Consider the following 21,105-nt stretch of genomic DNA (forward strand, 5'->3'; position numbering starts at 1 on the left):
CAGTTCCTACGTGGCTTTGACACGCTTGCTGGGGGGTTCTACAGCGAGCTTGTCTCATTCCAGCGCAGCATTGTCATTGGGTTCTGAAAACACAATGAACCTACATCGGCTGAAAGCATCCTTTGTCCCCTTGCGATGAGACAGCCAAGCCACGTATAATAGTAATTCGCAATGCATAAACTACTAACCTAACCCCAAGAATCTCAACCCGTATCTGAGGCAGCCGAATCCGGATAAAGCTGAAGCTAAGTACGAAGACATTGTTCGTATCATGTCTACCACCACTCAAAGGCTGTCAAAGCATCAAATTGAGCACTCCAACAATCATGCAACAGGGGTTTTATTCTGCTTCAGAGACACAAGTGAGTTGGAAGAGGGAGGTGCGAACACATGCATTGATTAGGTCCAGAAGTCTTTCTCACCACAATGGATTTCTATACAAATCGATAGCTGTCAAAGTGATACTTCCCTTCTGGCAAAGGGAATTCAAAGCACTTACTCTCAAAGAACTATGTTATGGCAAGCTGCCTTTTCATTGCTGTTTTCATTGTCTGGTAGGTTTCCGGTATCATGTTCTTGCACTGGAATGCTGGACCTTCAATGTATTGTTCTAAGAATCCGGCGATATGGCTAGTTTCTTTATCCTTTCTTAAGCCTCATCAAGAATGGCTCCCATTACTATTCAACCCTCATCCGTTTTATTTTGGAAAATTATTTTCAAAAGGTAATCATCACTCTCAGTGTAGTGCTGTTGCTTCTTGAATTATCATAGGACACGCCGACGAAGACACGCCGACGAATATCATTGTTAAGATGGCTACCGAGGGAGTACCAGATGCTTACGACAACATGGAGGGCTACATCGGGCCTACAGAATGGTCCAAGCCTTATTTTTCTAACCACCTTCATGAAAATCCCGAGACGAATACCAAAATGCTTGGACACCTCAACTGTGGCTACCTGTCAACCCCTGGTCGTCCACCAACTCTGGAGGCCCTGAAGCAGCACGCCCAGTCTCTGACTTACTTGATATCAACTCTTGCACCAAGTACAAGTTCGGGCGAAATTGATAACGAAAATAACCAATCTGCCCAGGAATCCGGCTGGGCAAGGGAATTTAACCAAGACGAGGCCTTCGATTGGTTAAACAACCTACAAGTTCCTTATGACAACATTGACAAGGGCCACAGAAGACCACTCAACAGTCTGGTGAATCTAATAAAATCGAACAGCGATGAGGCTGGTGTGGAATTCCATTGCCCTATGACGGAGTTCCCCTTACACCTGGTGAAGGATAATCTGGACATGCGAATGCGCCCGTATCAGAACCACTTCACGATGCTCATGCACGCTAACGAGTGCCTGGAGAGGCTCGACCATGAATGCTCTGCTATGGGTGGGCTGCTTTCCATTATTCCCACCGATGAAGAGTTTACGGTTGAGCACCCAGAACTGGAGAAGGCAAAAAAGACATTGGTTGGGCAGTGGCTTCTATACACGCAGCATCTTGTGAGTCGCATGCATGAACTTGAGATCGCGTACGGCAACTGCTTGGACCTCCTGGCCAACGAGGCTATCGTTCCAGCGCAACATACGAGCGCACATGGACCTGACGGGCGGTCTGGAAGGGAAATTGTGTTCCCGCAAGATCGCTGGATATTAGCCAATGCCGGCGAAGATGTCTTCTCCTTCATTCACCAAATGCTCGACAAGAAAGAAGCGTGGCTCAACAATACCGACAGTGCGTTTTTGAAGCAACAGGTAGTCGGGGATACACTGCGAGACTTTGACAGAGAATACGAAAAGGGCAATCTTCGAGGTATCGCGCACGTCGATCTGAACACTCGGTTTTACCGGATCAAAAATAGTGGTCATGGCCCTATCTTCGTCCTCCCAGCATTCTCGGACCGTCCTGATACGGCGTACACTAAAGCGATGGAGGAGCGACCGACAGTTATCTCCTTGCCAACACCCAGACTCGGAACCCACACCACGGCTTGGGATCAAAAGGGTAAAGATCTAGATGACACGGTTTTGCATCAGTCGATCGAGAATGGGAAACTCAAGAGCGACCTCTTCAACCTCCGAAACTCAAGCGAGTTTAACCAGCGCGAGCTAGAAAGGTTACGACATCTCAACGCTGTATATGAAGCTAACCAGGGCAGCGACGCGGCACAGATTGCACAGAGGATAGCTAAGGCGGAGCAGGACAAGAAGACTGCGGATCGGCAGTACGAAACTTGCGCGGCGGAGCGCAACAAGCTACGTCGGGAACTGGAAGTATTCAAGAGGCAGAATCAAACAAATCAGGCCAGACCTCCTCCAGAAGTCAAGCAGGATAATGGTAATTATACCATGCCGGGAGCTTTGTTTGACAAGTACGAGAATCGGTCCTTGGCGGTCGATGCTGCCAAAGTGCAGATTGAGAGGGTCAGAAATCAACTCGAGTCGCTAGCCTCGCAGGGACATATCGACCGAGCTGACTTCGGCTGGCTGGAGACTATTGCCAACTGCGACTAATTTGGATAGATGTATTGTACAGGGGGGATGAAGAAGAATGGATTGTTGGGGGTTGGGGGTTGGGAGTTGGAAGTCGATGTTTAGTCTCTGTATGTCTACATGTATTTGACTTTGGCATCGTTGATAAGTAAGAGATGAGATGTGTAGTTATGTTTCGAGTTTACTATGTATGTAGGTAGCATCAATAATTCTAGCGTGGTGATACTTGTGTAAAGGCGTGCACATGTGTGTGATAGGTGTTTTATATTACGATTTAGTTAATATACCGAAGTTGTGAGAGATACATAGGTGTAGTAGCAACGTTGAGAAACTTAAGAGTACTAACTACCTAAGGTAGACACTACGGCATAGTAGATGCCATGTACAGTTAGGTTATCGGATCATGCCGACCACGACTTCGATATATTGATAGCTAATGGAGACGTGTTGCCCAGACAACGGCTCATGTGCCCCTCCAAAATAAGCTGCCCAGCGTGACACTAACCAACATCATTGGCCCATGATGAGAAGGGAAGTTGAGAGGGAACAATATCAAGGAAGAAGAGTTTTAGAAAAGAGAAAAGGTTGGTTATTAACTATCAAGTTTAAGTGATGGATTTTATTATCTAAAGTAGATGCTTAAACTAGATACACACACAGTATAACTATTATTTGCATACCTATCATTGAATTTTCATATTTATATACATCATCTTACTTACCTAATACCTACATACATATGAAGAGGCACATGCAGGTTTACGCGGTATTGTAATTACCCCAAATATCGTCAGTGGTTTGTTTGTATCGCGAACTGAGCGGCTTATACTGGGGAAATCTCCACCTATTCGGTTACTCGTCAGCATCTCGTACATCCCGTTTATTCCCCAAGACCAAACAACATTGAAAAAAAAACAGACCTACAGTTGCCCCGTGCCCTCCCGCTTAAGACAACTCATCACTCACCCATCGGCCCCGGCCTTGGCCACCCTATCGTGAAACCTTGTCTCGTCCATAGGCAATGAGCTGAGAAGCGAAGTCCTGCCTGTGGGGTTCGCGATATAGGCACCTACCAACCTACCTATTTACTTACCTACATGTACCTACCTACATACCTAGGTACTCCATCGACTTGTTAAATTCTTTCTTTCCAATTCGTCATTTCCCGGACTCGTGGGTTTCGGCATACGTACATACATAGTCAGTCGACCGGTAAAAAAAGGGGGGGGACGCGTGAGAGACGATGCTTTTTGCAGGGCTGAGCTAGAGCTAGAGCTAGAGCGATGGAGTCTTGCTTCAGGTCGGCGTCGATGTTCGTTGGCCATCAACCTATATTAAAGGTGTCGCGGACAACGGCAGCTATCCGTGGTCTCATATTGATTACGGCTTGGGCTCAATTCGCAACCGTTAGTGCAGGCCAGACCTTGCCATATACCCCCACCAGCATCTTCATTCCAGAGTCGAGGCCTGCGCCAGCTTTAGAGAATGTGACGTCTCACATTGCATATCTATTTTCGCCACAGGATAACGGGGTTGATCTACTGGCACTTAACTTCTCCAGCAATCTACACGCCTCGTCGTTATCTCTTCAAACTCTGACGTCGAATGTACCTTTCCTATATACGAACACCACGGCGTTTACCCCGTCATTGGCTGACAATGGATCGCTCATCGTCTACGCTGGCGACTGCTCTTCTTCGTCTGGCTCCGAGATCTGGACATTCAACCCCTCTGCCAACGACGGTGCATCGGCATCATGGATCAAAGCGAATGTCGCACTTGCCTCGGAAGCAGATTCTATTCAAGGAGGACCTGGCTTCCTAGGTGGCAGCTTTAGTTTTTCGACCACTCTGGAGCCTGTGCTATCGCAGGCAACGACTTATGTCTACGGAGGAATGTGTCCTGACACGGCTACCGATGCTGGTGCCAATACGCCGCAGTCCAACGCCACATATTCAAACCAGATGATCACGATCTCCCCGTCAAAAACTGCCGCGGGCCAGTACGCAGTTGATACGGTTCCTAGCAAAGGGCCTCCTATCCCCGAGGCCGGGTTCACCTTCACCAGTCTCTCTCCGTCCGTGTCTAACCGGACAGGCGTCATCACTCAGCAAGTCAACTATGTGCTTTTGGGTGGTCACACACAATACGCCTTTATCAACATGAGCACTGCCGCCATCTGGAGCTTGCCAGAAGAAAGTTGGAGTTTTATCTATAACATCGATACCGCCGCCGCAGGAACTGGGAGTACCGAACTTGCGATCAAGAGCACTGCCGAGAGCGTAAGCCCGCGATCAGGCCACACAGCCGTGCTTAGCGAAGACGGGTCTTCACTAGTTATATTGGGCGGCTGGGTTGGGGACGTATCTCAAGCCGCTACACCGCAGCTAGCTATTCTCAGTATCGGGGCTAGCTACGGCGGCGAGGGAGACTGGCAATGGCTGGTGCCTGAGGTGCAGCCAGAAGGGTCGGGTATCTACGGTCATGGTGCTGCATTACTCCCGGGCAACGTTATGATGGTCTATGGAGGGTACAGCATATCATCCACCGGAACCAAGGTTAGGAGGCAAAGTTCCGGTGACAGCAATCTGCCCATGTTTCTCAACCTAACTTCAATGAGCTGGTCTGATCGATACACAAACCCGGAGTTCACCGAGTCAGGCCAGGATGGTGACTCAACTACTACTAGCGATGATGGAAAGAAGCGGTTAGGACTGGGACTAGGACTGGGTCTTGGATTTGCAGCCATCATCGCAGCAATCGTGGCATGGCCCTGGTACCGCCGTCGCAAGCGCACCAAACGTACGATCCGAGACTCTGTAATTGGTGCCCTCGTCCAGGATACATCTCGATTCCTACCACATGACGACGAGATGATGGAGCCCGGCGGAAGTTGGTACATGGGCGGCCCTGATCCCTACCTGCGCGGGCACCGCTCGCTGGGCTACCAGAGCTTACAGATAGGCAGCCCCGGCTCAGCAGACAACAACGGTCACCAGACGTGGTACGGCGGCATGCCCACGCAAGGCGCGAAGAAAGCCCCACCCCGCCGGAACACCTACGACCCGCCGTCCAACTCGCGGGGGCCCAACGCCATCCACCCGATCATCGAAGCCGACGAGGACGGCTCCCTTCACGACGGGGATAACATGGCGAGCGAGCCCGTCAGCCCCGTGCGCGACGCCAACGCCGGCGACGGGAGAAACGACTCCGACCCGTTCCTGACGCCGACGTACGAGAACAGCAACAGCAGCATCTCGTTCCCGCAGCCCAGCCGCGCATCCCTGACGCCGAGTCCCGAGGAACGCAGGGGCGGCGGGACGACGGACCCGGAGGTGCAGGACTGGATGTCCGACGTCGAGGCTATGGACGCGCTGTTGAATAGTCGCAGAGGAGCAGGAGCGTCGGGACACGTCTCGCCCACGCGGCGCAGCGGTGGTCCGAAGGTGAACAACAGCAACAGCAACGCGTCAGAAGGAGGGGGAGGCAACCGTGGCAGCATCCTCGGCAGCCTCAGCCGCTCGGGCTCCGTGCGCTCGCACCTGCGTCTGAGTTTCGGGCTTGGGCTCGGGCTCGGGCTCGGGTCCTCTTCTTCTGCCTTACCATCTCCGACTACCGCCAACGCGAATACCGGTAGAGCTGGTGCTGCCGACGATGACAACAATAATAATAGAGGGGGTAGCAGTAGCTCGAGCACGGCGCCGAGCTACAACACGGCGAAGAGCAGCTTCCATGCCTTGCAGGCGGAGGGGCCGTCGCTGTTGCTTGGTGGCAGTAACAATAACAACAGCACTGCTCACAACAACAACAATAGCAACAACGGCAGTAACAATAATAATAACAACAACAATAACAATACCACCAACCGAGCTACCAGACCTCCAGAGGTCGAAGACGAGGCCTACCAAAACTTCCAAAACTACTACAACTTCATCAACCACTACGACAACAACCCCACCACCAACACCAACGCCAACACCAACGCCAACACCAACGAGCCCGCAGACCAAGAAAACCCCTCCCCCCCAGGCAGCCCCAGCAAAAGCAAGCCCCAGCGCCGCTCCTGGCTCGGCAGTCTGCGGCGCGTGCTGAACCTACCGGACCACGACCCCAGCGGCAGCAACGCCACGATAGCGGAACGCGAGACGGAGAAGGTGGAGGATGAGCGTGGAGGGGGCGCGGCCAGCGACTACGACTACGAGGCGAAGAGATTAAGTGGATTGAGCGGGATAGCGGCGGGCGCGGGGCTGCTGAGGCGGAAGAGCGGGAGGGGGGATTGGGAGGAGGCGGCGCTTGGGCCGGCTTCGGGCTCGAACTCTACCGCGATGAGGAGGGGGCAGGAGTACGGGGCGATAGGGGGGTCGCAGGGGTGGAGCGAAGGGGAAAAGGGAGGAGAAGGAGGAGGAGGAGGAGGGGGATATGGGGACGAGTACGAGGACGAGGACGAGGAGTGGGACATCGAGAAGGCGGTCGAGAGGAGGCTTGTGCAGGTCCTGTTCACGGTGCCTAAGGAGCGCCTGCGCGTGGTCAATGCCGAGCCCGATGCGGAGAGCGCGGTCGATGTTGCGGTTGCGGAGCCTGCTACTAGTGGTAGTGGTAGTGGTGGGGAGAAGGGGCCGGAGGTAAGGGTGCTGACGCCGAGGGCGGCGGAGAAGCTGCCTGAGGTAAGGGAGAGGGCTTCCCCGCCGCCGCTTCTAAAACCGAGGTCGTTTGTTAGCCAGTTCAGCGAGGCGAGTGAGGATGGGGGTGCGGCGCTATATGATGATGCACTGGAGGAGGTGGAGGTGGAGGTGGAAGAGGAGGCGGGATGGTACCGGGATATGGGCATGAACAGAGACGAAGATGAAAACGAAAACGGAGATGGGAATGAGCATAGGGATAGAGGGAGGCAACAGCCCCAAACCCCGAGAGGCACCCCGTCGCGGCTAGCCGAGGGCGCCCGGCTGCTGATGGTGGACACGCCGAGCAGCGAGTCTCGCAAGAGGAAGCCGTCGCGATCGCCGGTGCAGGATCTAGAGGACGAACTGTACTCGGCGCAAGCGGTCAGGCTCGAGAAACCGCGGACCCGGGTCCTGGCCATGGTCCAGAGTTTTGAGAGTCTGAGCCGTGAGGGAAGCCCGGCGAACTCGCCTACGCGGTGACGTTGACCTGCCTTGCCTAGTGCTTACGGGCTTGGCTACCTAACCTACTTGTGGAAAAGGGGGGGATGGATATAAGGACGGAGTTTAGGCATGGCGTTTGTTGATTCAATGTTGGGATTGAGTGGACGCTACTTATGTGTTGTGTAAGGTATCACAGAACTCACTGCATCTCCTTCGGTTTGTGGGGGTTAAGGCAGGGAATTATATATCTACATAACTGGCATGTCGCTATGGACCTTATGGGACTACATGAATAAGACAGTACTAGTTGAGTTAATGAAGTCTTGGTCTAGTTGTTTCTTACGAGGATAGACATTCTAGGTATATTGTGATTCTCTCACGGCTGTCTATAGGGCTAGAACTTGAGATACACAGAAATATCTTGTCTAATGAACGGCCCTGCGTACCTAATAACACGGCTAAGGCTGACTAGAGAAAGGGCAACATCTTTGCTCATCCCCTCATCTTATTCCTCCCTCACTTTGCTAGTGCCATTGCTCATATGACTGTCTCACGCAAGTCATAGCCTTATTGACATTGGTGCCTGCCAAGCCCTCACATGATAGTTAATATATACACGTCAAGGGAGTATAACTGTTCAAGATGGAGATATAGAATCTGCTCACCTGGGTACCTACCTGGGTTACCTAGGTAAGCTGCCGGTGTAGTAGTTATGTGGTCATCATACTAATCAACAAACATCGATTTACTCGAATTATCGTAGTAGAACCACCAAGTAGCTTCACAGTTACCCTTTTCAATGTTTTTGTCTTAGAAAAGAATATAGAATCGCTTCACGCGGGACGGAGAAAATTATAGTTGGCCAAGCACTGTGATAGGGCCATGAATGACCACCAGAAGGCAACAATTTTTTCTTCTTTTTCTTTTGTTGTTGTGTTTGTGTTGCTTCCGGCAGCCAACATGATCTCTTCTATTGTCGGCAACTCGGCCATTTGGGGTTCGAAAAAAAAAGGGGGGGCTTGAGACCTGCAGCTGCAGGTGTCATCATCCCTTGCTGTCGCTAGCTTCAAGGCTTTTTTTTCGAGCACGTGTGTGCCGTGCTTTCTTTGTGGTAGGTAAAGTCGATTTCTATAACCCCAAAAGGATTCTAGATAGCCTCGGCAAGCTTGTCCCGGAAAAGAGCCTTGAGACAAGCCTCACCTATAACCTATTAGCTGGAACAACTTCAATAGTGAAAGCTTCCTAGGTGCACATATTTGATCCGCGGACTTTCCTATACCCCTCCGTAGGTGATGTGTATACATAGGTGGGTAGATATCGATGCGTCTATTGCCCTGTGAGAACCAATATATGAGACTTCTATTGCCAATTGGGGACGAGGAAGAGCTGTCGAGTAATTGTGATCGTTCAGTTCGAGAAGTTTGATGCATAGTGGCCTGTCCCTAGTCGAGTCGTGTCTTCGATCCATTCTAGAGATCTTTTTTTTATTTATGTAGTATAGTAGGACGTCCTTGTGGATGGTAGTCCAAATCTCACATCTCACCATCATCTTCCTCTTCTTACCTTACCAGTGATTACTAGGTACCTACCTAGGTTACGAGCCTCGTCGTCATCTAAGATACCAAGAACCTATCTCATACAACGGCTGCTACCCCCTTAGGTTTTATATCACAACACGAACACCAGCTTCCATTCTCTCTCCCCCCTTTCCTCAAGACACAATGTCGGCCTTCAAGAGCACAATATTCCGCTACGCATCGACGAAAATACGGTCTATACGCAGTGCCCGGATACTACCATCCTCGAGAGGGTACAGCAAGCTAGAGAACTACGACCTAGACGACATGACAAGAGTTCCACATAAACAACAACAACACCATCAACAACAGCACCAGAACCAGCATCCCGCTACCTCCCGGCCGGACCAATCCTTCTTAGCGCTGCTGTCCAAGGGGTTCCGAGACGTGAAGGAGATAGTCAAACCAGCCTATATGCCGTCGAGGAGATACGAAAAGGGGGACAACATTGTGTACTTTACTATGGGCTTTACATACCGGCTAGGATGATGATGGCTGTTTACTACGGCGACGGGAAATTTGCTTAGGAGGCGGAAAACGTGGCTGGCTGGTTGGCGTTCGCGGGTGGGAATTATAGCATTTCATACATATGTGCGTTGCTAGGTCCGCACAGGGTCGTTATCATGCATATAAGTGCCTTGGGGAGGCTCATAGGGGAGAATACATATGGAGGCGTTCGACTACACTAGTCAAGCAAGCCAAAGAAAATCTTTTTGGGTATTTAAATTTGTTTTTCCTCCCATTTCTGTCTCTCGAACTTGGTCCGCACATACATACATGAGTTGGACTTAGGTTAGGATCATCGATAAACGGCTTGTACGGGGGAGAAACAAAAAGTCCGCGTCGAACATCGTCCGGGCCTTAAGCCGCTGTGGCGAGTTAATATAAGATTAAAGGTATTAGCTGCTCGGTGCTAGGTAGCTGGGTATAGTACATAGCAGTCATCCAATCTAGCAATTTTACCTACCTAACCTTAGCAGAATGCATGAGCATGACAGTGCGACGGCCACGGCATGTATGTATGTGGTGGGCCTTCCATGTTGCTGCTAGTTTACATACTGTAGTATGTAAAAGCATTCTGACTGACTCCTGGGGGCGTCGGGATCGTCAGGCACCCGGTTTTTGGTGGAAGTTGGCAAGTTGAAAAAAGTGTGTGTATGAAATTTGAATAATATCACCACGCAGTTGAGCTACCCTACATAGTACCTTACTAAACAAGTGATCAGCAAGGCCGGCGAGGCCAGTACAATGAGTATTATGAGCGGCTGATGAGGTGGTAGTCGATCGTCATCTCGGGGAAGCCTTCATCTCCTGCATGCTTCCATCTCATCGATCGCACACATACATAGTGAGTTGAACTACACACACACTTACATACAAATTTGCGGAGAATACGGTCGAGCAATTGGCCAATTATGCCTCATCTGTGCCTGATGGTTTGTTTGCCCTAGGTTAGGCTAATAAACAGCATGGGAGGGCAGAACAGTAGTTTGTGGAGAGAGGGAGAGACTCCGAGAGAGAGAGTAGAAAAGTAGAAGAGCAGCATCCTTGATTTCTTTCGACACTAATGGCCTTGGAACCTCAGCTAAGTTCGTCACTAGCTCGGGCTGGTGGATGGTAACTAGTGGTAACTGTGATGAGGCAAGTTTAAGTTGGCCAGGCGGGTCGATTCTAACTACATACTAGGTACATACTTAGCAGCCCTAACGGCCCTAACCTAGGTACAATACCTAGTATTAACTAACTAACTACGTACATACCTAAGCCCTGGAGGCAAATTAGTATGAAATGTTTAGAGCTGAATTTTAGGTAGGTAGCTACCCGGCCGTTCCAACTTGTTTCAGGAGAGGGTGAATGACGTCGACAGCCAAGAAATAACCCCTGGATCTGGGAACGCCACGACTTCCCGAGAGAAGAAACTTCTTTTTTCTTTTTCTTCTTTTTTTGAGCCCAACCCTGACGAGGGTAGGTAGCTAGGTAGGTAGGTACCTAAATACCTACCTAATAATATTAATCAATGATATCAAGATGTATTGATATTGCAACCCTAATATTACCAGCTGCTTGTCAATAGTTAAATGAAAACCAGTCAATCAACACTGGCCACCTTTGTAGATGTAAGAAACATACTAAATAGGTATGTGAGTAGTAAGCACGTAACTATGGGACTGAGTAAACTGCGCAAGTTGAGAAAAACCCAAGGGAATGGTAACATTTTTCAAACCTGGTCCGTAGGTAAGGCACCCTAAGATAGTTGAGTGGGCTCCTTTCGTTTTTTTATACTACATACATGGTACAGTATAATATCATATTAATATGTACTAGGTCTGCAACGATTCATCATCATCGGCCCGCTTCAACTTCGGCTTGTGGGGTTGGAAAAAAATATAGAATGCCTGCAGTTCGTGGGCATTAATGTATTGTACATGCCAAGCCTGGTAGCTCCAAATGGAAGTAAATAGAGGAGGGGTTGTCGTCGATAGATAGAGATAGATAGACAATAAATAGATGGAAACCCTCCGAATACTTACTAGGTTATCTTGGTTTAAAAGAGGCATCTACATATGTAGCAACTCCAACGGTTGGATCGATAAACATGCCTACCTATGTACCTAAGGTAAGCAATAAGCAGGCTAGGAAGGGGTCGTTAAGTTGGGAGGGGAAGAACCGTCCTCTTGACGTGCACATGTAGTTGCCGATAGTGACCTTTAGAGGCCAAATAGATTCCCATGATGTGCATCACCGTTACATACTATAGTAGTAAGATATGTAGGTATTTGCGCATATGGGCTTGGCCTAAATTCGAACCGACATATGCATCTTGATCTTATGTTGTGATCGGTGGGGAGGGGGCCTGTATCTGCAAACGGAAGGACGTTTCAACCGATATACGAAGTAACTGAGGCCTTGTAGATGGAAAATCGGAGGGAGGGGTTCTGGGTAAAGACCTCATTGCCTGCCTATGCGCCGTTGCAGTGCCGTAGGAATAAAACAAACAAACAGACAGGTATAGGTTAGTGTAGTTCAAATCGACCACCTAGGTAGGTAGGCATTCAACCGTAACACGACTGGAATACCTTCTCCGTCGAGGCTATCACGTCCTCGGCGCCGTGACTCGGCCAACCTCTTCAACCCCGCAATGCTAAGCGCTATAGGCCTTGCATTATCAGGATGCTGGATGTCGATCTGCTACCTGGATCTATCCTCACATGGCACGCCCAGCTGGGTAAAAAATCTGCAAACGCTGGCACCATTTCTACATAGTTATTGATATTGGCCGTTTAGCGTTATGACTCGAGGTGTGAGAGATCCACAGCTCGAAAACTCGCAATGAGCCCTAACCTAGAGAACCGCGATTATGGATACTGGACTGGACTGAATTGTTTACCATAATCAATACTTCGTCGAACATGTGAAGACCGAAAGCTCCGGTGTTGATTGCGCCTTGCGCTAGGTAGGTCCATGCTTCTGAGGCGCATGATAAGAAGGTAGGTGCATACCGAGAGGGCACGGTTTCTTATATGTATGTCGTCGTATTCATATTCCCGCGTACGGTGATGCCGGAGAGGAATTATTATGTATGTACCTACTTAGGTAGCCGACAGAAAAAACCAGCCTCCCTATTTTTCACCTTTTTCTTTTTCCTCTCCTAACGCATGCCCACTCGAGTGTTTAGGTAGGTACCTAATAGAAAAGTAGGAAGGTTAGGTAGGTAGGTAGGTAGGTAGGTATGTATGTACGTTGTGCATGTATTGCTGTCTTCCACTCGGAGTGCTATAAGAAACAACGAACTGCGATATCCGCAGCGGGCAAGCCGGTGGTGTCGGGCGGATATTTAGTCAAGATTCACGATAACAGGACAGAAGAGGGACAAAAAAGGCCCCTTCACCGTCTCTTACCGATTGGTGGAAGGAGGCTTGCTCACGATGCCGCATACCTACTAGAGCATGTAGTCCAAAAAGTTTAAAGGCTCGGCAGACCAACGCGAGATTCTGGCCTACTCTGCAGACTGGATGTGATGATCGGTTATACACAGCCAACCCGTATCGCTGGCTCTATGGGGGGTTTGCAGGTGTGGTGTGCCACACCAAAGTCGAGTGATACGAGCAATTGGGCAATCATAGAGGATTCTGATGTAAATAAAATACATTTGTGAATACATACAACTGTACACACAGTAACGGGGTGCTGTAGGTATATGTACTGTAATTATTAGTTATATGTAACTACAAGCCTACAAGGCAATCCTGGAGATCATCCGACTTGAGATTCGGGTGTCTGGAAGTGTGGGGTGGTTGACGCAACTCGAAAGTCTCACGAAATGTTTGGGTCTTTCAGGTCTTTGTGGTCCTTGTGGTCCTTGCGTGTGGCTTGGTGACCTTGGAGAGTCTGAATTCGTCAGCACCGAACCATACGAAAGCTCTCCTTGGCCTGTTCATGATCAACAGCCCGCTTTCACGAGTTGCTTGGTGGTCTGTTCTGCTCTCCGCGCTGGCACCGTATGCTGGGCTTACGTGGATTTCTTCTGTGTCGCGCAGACGTTCAATTGACAAGGGCGACCTTGGCTTTGACCACATTACGTGTATGAGAAATTTCGTAAAATCTCTTCCATCTTCCGTCTTCCATACACACATACCTACATACCTACAGTATATACATACATGTAGTTATGTAGCAATGCGTAAAAGAGACAACATTGAATCTCGGCTGCCCGGGCTGTAAAAGCCTTGTCCGAAAGTCCGAGTTTAAGATAACACTGGAGGTTTTTGAAACATGTATTTCTGTGCTCGTAAATACATACCTCTTACCAGTATGAACGTATGCCGTCGTACAGTGTACTGTAGGTACGTATGGATGTATGGAGGCCCATTGGAGGGAGAAGGTAGACGGGCAGGGGTTAAACTAAGGGTATGAGGGCAGGTATTTAAACCTACCTACCTACTATGATGTAGTTCATCGAAGCCCCTCATTGTAGGAAGCAATCGTGATGTACATGTACTGTACCATAGATATTAACTAATGGTGTCGCGTTGATTGATACATGTCTGATTCGGAATCTTGGTTGATATTAGCCACATTGAAGAGGAACACCTTACAAATTAAGGTACATAACTGAGCTTCCTCTTAAATAAGTAGTTAGTTGCAATAAAAAAGAGACAAAAAATAATACAGTACGAGAACAAACGAAAGTGAAGGAATCACTACGATAAGTAGAATCATGCATGTGGCAGGCATTGGCAGCACAACGCTAGAGCGCGCAACTGGAGCGCGGAGCGTGGATCGTGGATCATGGATCCACCTAAGAGTGAGAAGGTTGGTCGGATTTCACGGACACGATAGCTTGGAGCCAGTAAAATAGGCGAGCGTTTACGAGTGATAGATAGTGACGACAAGCCTTGTGGCCCTTGTCCATGAATTTCTAGGATCCCTGTCCTAATCCACCTTCCCAGTGTAGCCCTCGGCTGCTTCCAATAGATATGATGGATCAAGGTGTTCGAAACTGTCAAAGGGCCTAATAAAGGTACATACTTCGTACTTACTCTACCTACTAACTGTACCTAGCACTTGAGGTATGTAATGAATTAGACCTGTCATATTTGTAGTGCATGTGTGTGCCTTTACGACGATGTACTTCGAACATACATGGATAGTAGCTAAATTACTACCACATACAGTCTAGACAGATAAGTACCCAGTAAGTCCTTAACCCAAATTGTTGACCTCAAGTCACATACTACATGTACATATGTATTTTGACTGATGGATAACTAAACATCAATTTTGAAATTGACAACTAGTTGTGTCAATCATCTAAGCCTGAAGAGGCACTTGTTACTTCACTGTCTGTTACTGTTACTGTACAATTCAAGTTCTTCCTCAAAGTTCCTTTGCTACGTATTAAATTTTCTTATTCCAAGTTCAAACGTATTCCTTCGTCCTTCAACTTTTAACTTTCCTATTCTTTTCTCCCCTTGGTTATCTCTTGTCAGTAATGAACCTATTCCCGTTTTACATTGCTTGATTTATTCCAATTTATTCGTATATGACTTAAAAATTTGCCAGCACGGCAGCTTCCGGTCGTTCCCTTCACTCGTTTCACCTCGACCCTCGGGCTGTCATACATTCATTCATTCATTCATTCCTGGTTGTGGTTGTTCACAACCCCCCTGTCCTGTCCTATCCTACCTACAATCTAACCTACCTAACTCCATGTAGGTAGAGAATTCCTTAAGTTCCCATATCTATCTACATTTCGTACATACCTGCAAACAAAATCACTTGTACTACTTGCATTCGGATCTTCCATCCCGTGTATCAGCCGGTCTTTTATCCTTTGTTTCTAAAAGAGAAACGACATTTACTCACTTTAAAACTTTATATTCAACTTGAACCATATATCCCTGTCAATCCACAATCTGTCAAATCTACTTGGGTACCTAGTACCAGGGTAGTAAATACATACATACATACTTACATCTACCATACATGATATCCTCGCGAGTTATTTCATCCTGACAGACATCACCTCACAAACATTGAAGAAAAGGGCCCTTTGGGTTAGACGTACATATATATACATACATATCATACACACACACACATACCTAGGTACATATTATACATAGTACCTTCAACCCCCAATCACCACCGATCGACCGTGGTCTTGGCATCTGCATCCTGCAGTGCTCCTGCCCACACATTCAGCTCTCCCGACCGCTATCTGCAACTACCTATCCAATCCGTATCCTCCCGCCCCACAATCCCTGCTCCATCTGTTCTACCTGCCCTGCTTTCGTACCCTGCTAGCCTACCGCCCACCACCATACTTTCACCACCTTACACCACCTTTAAGCCTGTCTATCCTTTCCTTCTCTTTTTCTTCCAACCGTTCGCTCGTTCGCTCGTATTTTTATTTTTTTTATTCTCTCTTTTTTTGAGACTTGGGACTTGGCTTGCACATCGTGAACCGTGCCTTCTTCTGCTTTTCCCTCTCCTTCGAAGGTTTCGCAACCGCTACGATATTGTTTGTAGTCCGTTACAGACTTAATCGTGCGACTGGGCATTTTGCCCAGAAGACACTCGCCTCAATCAGAAACTGTTTCTTGTCATGGCAATAATCGGAAGCAACATTCAGACTTGTCTGTGACGTTGATGCTGTCATTTTTTTCATCGGATTGTTGAGCCGGGATCACACCATATTCACTCGCTATACATCAGTAGGTTTCTTATTCCTTCTACACATACAGTACCTACATACAGCAGGTGGGCGGGTAGTCGGTCGGGTTAGTCGGGTTGGACGTAGTTGGATGATACATCGAGTCTATCTTCACTTTCTTGGATTGGCTAACATCAATTTGTATTCAGATTCACTGAATCACAATTATCAGCAAGCCATGGCTTTCACCAACCGCATCGCAGCCCTCGCGGCTTCGATATTTTTCATGAACTACATAGGCCTAGTTCTATCACTCGATATGGCATATTGTGCAAGCATCAATACAGCTTCAACCGCTAGCAGTGAGTATACAAAGTAACAATTACCAGGCATCATACACTAACTCTCCTCTAGACTCCAGTACATGGCAGTCTGATGGACTCTGCCACGATTTCTGTTCAGATGGCTTCGCCTTTTCTGTTGTCAAGGGCGATGACTGTTGGTGCTCTGACTATGTGCCCGACGAATCCACCCAAGTAGACACCTCCGAGTGTAATACTCAGTGTCCTGGCTATCCAGACGATACGTGTGGAGGTAATGGACTATGGGGATACATGGCCCAAGCTAAGGACCCTGCTGGCACCAAGGGCAGCAGTGGCACTACTCAAACCTCAACTCCTGTAAGTGCCCCAGTTTTTGTTGTCACCTTTTCTTTTTGAAGAAATTGTTACCTCTTCGACTTATGTCGTCTGGGTCTCTCTTTCTTTGCCGCATCCTGGTACAGCTATGATCGCCGCGCTTGGGAGGAATATTTCGTTTTTAACCGTGTCCGCTGTCAGGACCCTACTACAAAGACTGTCCAGAACACAGTTACTGTTGTTCCGACCGTCCCTACGACCACAGCTGTTCCTGTTCCTGTTCCTGTATGCGCTAAATCCTGGATTTTTCTTTCATCTTATTCTACAAAACTACTTTAATCGGAAAGAGAATATACTTACGTTTGTATTAGGAGACAACCGGTAGCTCATCGGGAAGAACTACATCTCTAACCGCTTCTGTCGCTACGGTCACAGTGGGAGGTACCGTCAGCCTCCAAACAGTATATGCAACCCCTACGAATGCGAACGAAGCGTCCTCGGATGCCAACTCATCGGGAATGACATCCAGTCACGAGGGACTCTCGACCGCCCAGGCAGTTGGCGTGGCAATAGGTGTATTAGGTGCCATGGCTATAGCCATAGCCATTGGTGTGCTCATCTGTCTACGTCGTAGGAGGCGGCAAGGAGATGTTATTGGAGAGGGCCCTGGAAGTCATCGAGGAAGCTCGGCGGGTATGATGAGCACTCCAACAACAGGAATGGCATCCGTCTGGGATGGCGATAATACGTCAGGTCGGAGGAACAGTCGATATATGCCGCACGATCCTCGCATGGACCCATACGCAACCAATATTTACAGTCGCTTCGAGAACAAGAGCCACGAGAGTATCAACACCCTTCAGGACAATCACGATTACTCGCGCAAGGTACTTCGAACGACGAACCCAGACCCAGCCGACCGCGAATGAGGCTGAAGTGTTTAATTTTCTGGGCGGATGGGGAACTGCGTAGGAAAGGGCTAATAACGACGTACACGACTTTCCTCGGTAGGATTTACTATTGGGTTATTGCATTGCATTTTCAAGATACCAGGATGGCGTTTTCAGGAGAATGAGATTCCAGGACAGAGCCAAGAGGGACCTTCACGCGCACACATACAATGGCATCGTTGCTGAGCGATGGCATATTCAATTCTCAAAATCGGATTCATGTTCTGGCTTTGATATACGAACATCCACCGCAAGGGGGTTTAGTTTTATGGTGGGGGTTCTTTTTTTTGGTTTTTAGACCAATATGTACGAAAAGCAGAGGTGTCTAGATGGATCTCTTGGATTTCTTGAATTTTGATTTGATGGTAGTAGATATGGGGTCCGGGCACAATATTGGTAACGGGAAGATGACATGCCAGGATGCTCGAACAGGCATCGCCAGTACATAGAGGAATAACTTGGGCCATCAGAGAATCATTAGTGGGTATCTATCAAGTAGTCTGAGCGCTATATGAGCGAAATTCGCTCGGCGAAGGGTACCTAGGCGTATTTGGGAGTTAATAAAGAAAAAAAAAGAGGCATTCCTCTAACCTATATAATTGGCACACGGTTCTGAGGTGATTTCGTCACGTTGTGTGATGAGCCGCCAGGATTTGATGGATGATATTTGACAGGACCTAACCTACCACGTTGTACCTAATTAGGGGTGATTTACGGTAGCAATAGGTGTCTAGGTACAATACGAATGAAATTGTGTATGTAAATACATATAAGAATGCGACATCTATATGTACATGTAGTTGTCAACTTGAACACTGAAAGTCGAAGCCGAAGATATTATGTATGTAGGTACTCTAGTGACAAGCCACTTAAGTCATCACATTGCCCTTTCTACTCAGGTACCTACCTAGGTTAATATGTATGTCAGTAATCAGATCAAAACAAATAGTCTCACCTCTGGCTTAGTGAGAAATTATTGTTATTATCCTATGTACTACCTATTTTATATTCGTATTGACTTGGAAGAACTCTAACCTTCAAGTGAACGGAGTAGAGATGCCTTACTAGGTAATGTTTCAACCCACCTACATACGTACCTAGATACTACAGTTCCCGCTATCTGTAAGGTACTGTACACGTTGTTTACACGATGCAGTGTAATCCATATAGCTGTTGTTGTAGATGATTCATGCACGTAAGTACATACGTATGAAAGCAAGCAATGAAGAAGCGGCTCGCTTCTTCAACGCGCGCCGCCAGAATAAGAGTAGACCTAATTTAATTAGTGACACAGTACCTGAAGCCGGTAGGCCGGCGTAAGCAAGCCCCCCCCTTTTTTTTTTTCTAGTCCAGGAACGAGACGCGGGTGGCGAACCTGTCAGCTTCAGGCACACAGGACGCGAAATAAAGCAGGAGTTTTTTAATAGTTCTATATGCAGCTTAGCGTATTGAGGTTTATATTATATTATTATGAACGTGTTAAATAGGAGACCCCGTCGGAATGACGACGCGAAAAAAAATTCGGAAATATGTAGTCAACTATTAATGGCTGCTGGAATGGGAAAGGGGTTCTCTTCTCCTTTTTCCTGTGCGTTTTTTGGTGGCTTGACGCCTTGCATCTATTTACCGTTGGATTAAATTGCCTAACCTAGATTAAATACGAAACGGAACTAAACAAAAAGCAACGCGACTTTTTTCTTTCTTTTTTTTTTCTTTTTTTTTCTTTTTTTTTTCTTTTTTTTTACTTTTCCTTTAAACCAATCGAAGCTTCGGCGCTCGCGTCGTCCCGTAGCCCCAAAAGTCGCGGAAGGCATCCTGTGCAATAGGTTAGGTTAGGTTAGGTACCTACGAAGCTTTCTGTTTGCCGAAGAATTTGTCATCGAAAAAACCGTTGAGGCACAGTGTTCTGGGTATTGGTTTTCGTCCAGTTAGACAGTGGCGGTTCCGTGTCTCGTAAAGTAAATTGGGCGAGCAATCCTTCAGAATGAGTTTTCTGTGTTATCTTACCAACATGGACGTTGGGAGGCTAGGTCAAAACTCCTGGTGACGACGGCCGTTGAAAAGAAAGCCCGAAAATAATCGTAATCGTTGCTCCCGAGCTCTTTCGCGAGTCTTGTCTGTCTGTGTGTCCGTCTGTCCGTCTGTCTGTCTGTCTGTCTGTCTTTTGTTCATCGGCTAATTCACATCCAACTAAGCAAGTCTTCAAAGAAGAGGCCTCAAACCAAGGCCAGGAGAACTAAGAGATAGTGCGCAGTCCTCCCCCTTTTTTGGTTGTCCGAGTTTTGGGGGGCTCAGACTGAGATGCTGAAGAAGCCTACTCGAGTCGCGACTCTGTCTTTGCTTGATCGTATCTTACGTTTCGGTACTCCGAGGTGCCAATATCAGGTCGACTATTGTCCGAGCCCAGATCCAGCAATGTGTCTACGATATGGTCCTCGTTACACCAGAAAAAAGCGCGTGGTTTATTGATTGAAGGATAGAAGGAACCCAGCTCAGAGCCCCGTCGAGCACGTCTCATCGCCTCCAAGAGTACCGCTCTGAAGGTTCTGCGCCTGAATTTGGCGGGCCCGGTTCACAGCCCCAGCGGCTGCACAGCATTGCAGGAGGCTTGGAGGGCTTTTGCAACGAGCGCCGATAAAGAGTCACCGGCTTGGGCAGATATTTGCCGTACGTTGAAGCCCTCCATTTGAAACCGCTGTTGCCGAACCGGCTAGTATTAGACATGAGGGAAAACGTAGTCACAAAATTGTGCACACATTAAGGATAAGTTGTACATTTTGACTTGATATCCTTAGACTCGTAACTTCGGCAATATAAACAGATATCATGCCCTGCACAATCAGCACTCTACGAGCTTCGCTGTGGTACTGGTGTATGTACCTACCAACGCATTCTAGGTCCAGAGGCCCCTTAACCCCACAGACTCCGCCAGCTTCAGGCACAACGCGACTGGCTTCAATTAATAGCGAAGTATAGCTCTAAGAAATCCATATGTGAAAACTACTTCTACTGTAAGCGGGATAGCGTACTATTGTGCGTACGTATATTAAACGGGGAGCGTTGCTGGAATGGAGGAGGGGTTCGTTCATCTGCGCTTTGGCATGTAAGAAGGTCAGAAAAAAAAAAAACGTCCCCCCCCTTTCTTAGTAGCTTGACATGTGTCAGTATCCACGTTCTAACGGT

General features: G+C 48.0%; 3 protein-coding genes across 3 annotated transcripts; all 3 read left to right on the forward strand.

Moving 5' to 3' along the window:
• The first annotated feature begins 97 nt into the window (after positions 1–97).
• Positions 98–2,798, forward strand: GGS25DRAFT_326981 (uncharacterized protein). The gene is made up of 2 exons (XM_049257873.1): positions 98–554; positions 635–2,798. Exon 2 carries the CDS (start codon positions 814–816, stop codon positions 2,518–2,520), a length of 1,707 nt encoding a protein of 568 aa, XP_049115706.1. The 5' UTR covers positions 98–554; positions 635–813; the 3' UTR covers positions 2,521–2,798.
• Positions 2,799–3,809: 1,011 nt separating this feature from the next.
• GGS25DRAFT_514727 (uncharacterized protein) lies at positions 3,810–7,640 on the forward strand (the record flags this gene model as incomplete). The annotated part of the gene is made up of 2 exons (XM_049263018.1): positions 3,810–6,324; positions 6,529–7,640. 2 exons carry the CDS (start codon positions 3,810–3,812, stop codon positions 7,638–7,640), a joined length of 3,627 nt encoding a protein of 1,208 aa, XP_049115707.1.
• Positions 7,641–16,572: 8,932 nt separating this feature from the next.
• GGS25DRAFT_522830 (uncharacterized protein) lies at positions 16,573–17,901 on the forward strand (the record flags this gene model as incomplete). The annotated part of the gene is made up of 4 exons (XM_049264316.1): positions 16,573–16,696; positions 16,749–17,014; positions 17,174–17,257; positions 17,344–17,901. 4 exons carry the CDS (start codon positions 16,573–16,575, stop codon positions 17,899–17,901), a joined length of 1,032 nt encoding a protein of 343 aa, XP_049115708.1.
• Between the last annotated feature and the right edge of the window lie 3,204 nt (positions 17,902–21,105).

The sequence above is a fragment of the Hypoxylon fragiforme genome, assembly GCF_022984875.1.
Source record: "Hypoxylon fragiforme strain CBS 206.31 chromosome Unknown GGS25scaffold_6, whole genome shotgun sequence".
Classification (NCBI taxonomy): domain Eukaryota; kingdom Fungi; phylum Ascomycota; class Sordariomycetes; order Xylariales; family Hypoxylaceae; genus Hypoxylon; species Hypoxylon fragiforme.

What these genes read in the sequence shown, in the direction of transcription:
- GGS25DRAFT_326981 (XM_049257873.1), top strand. Translation starts at nt 814, where the DNA reads ATGGCTACCGAGGGAGTACCAGATGCTTACGACAACATGGAGGGCTAC.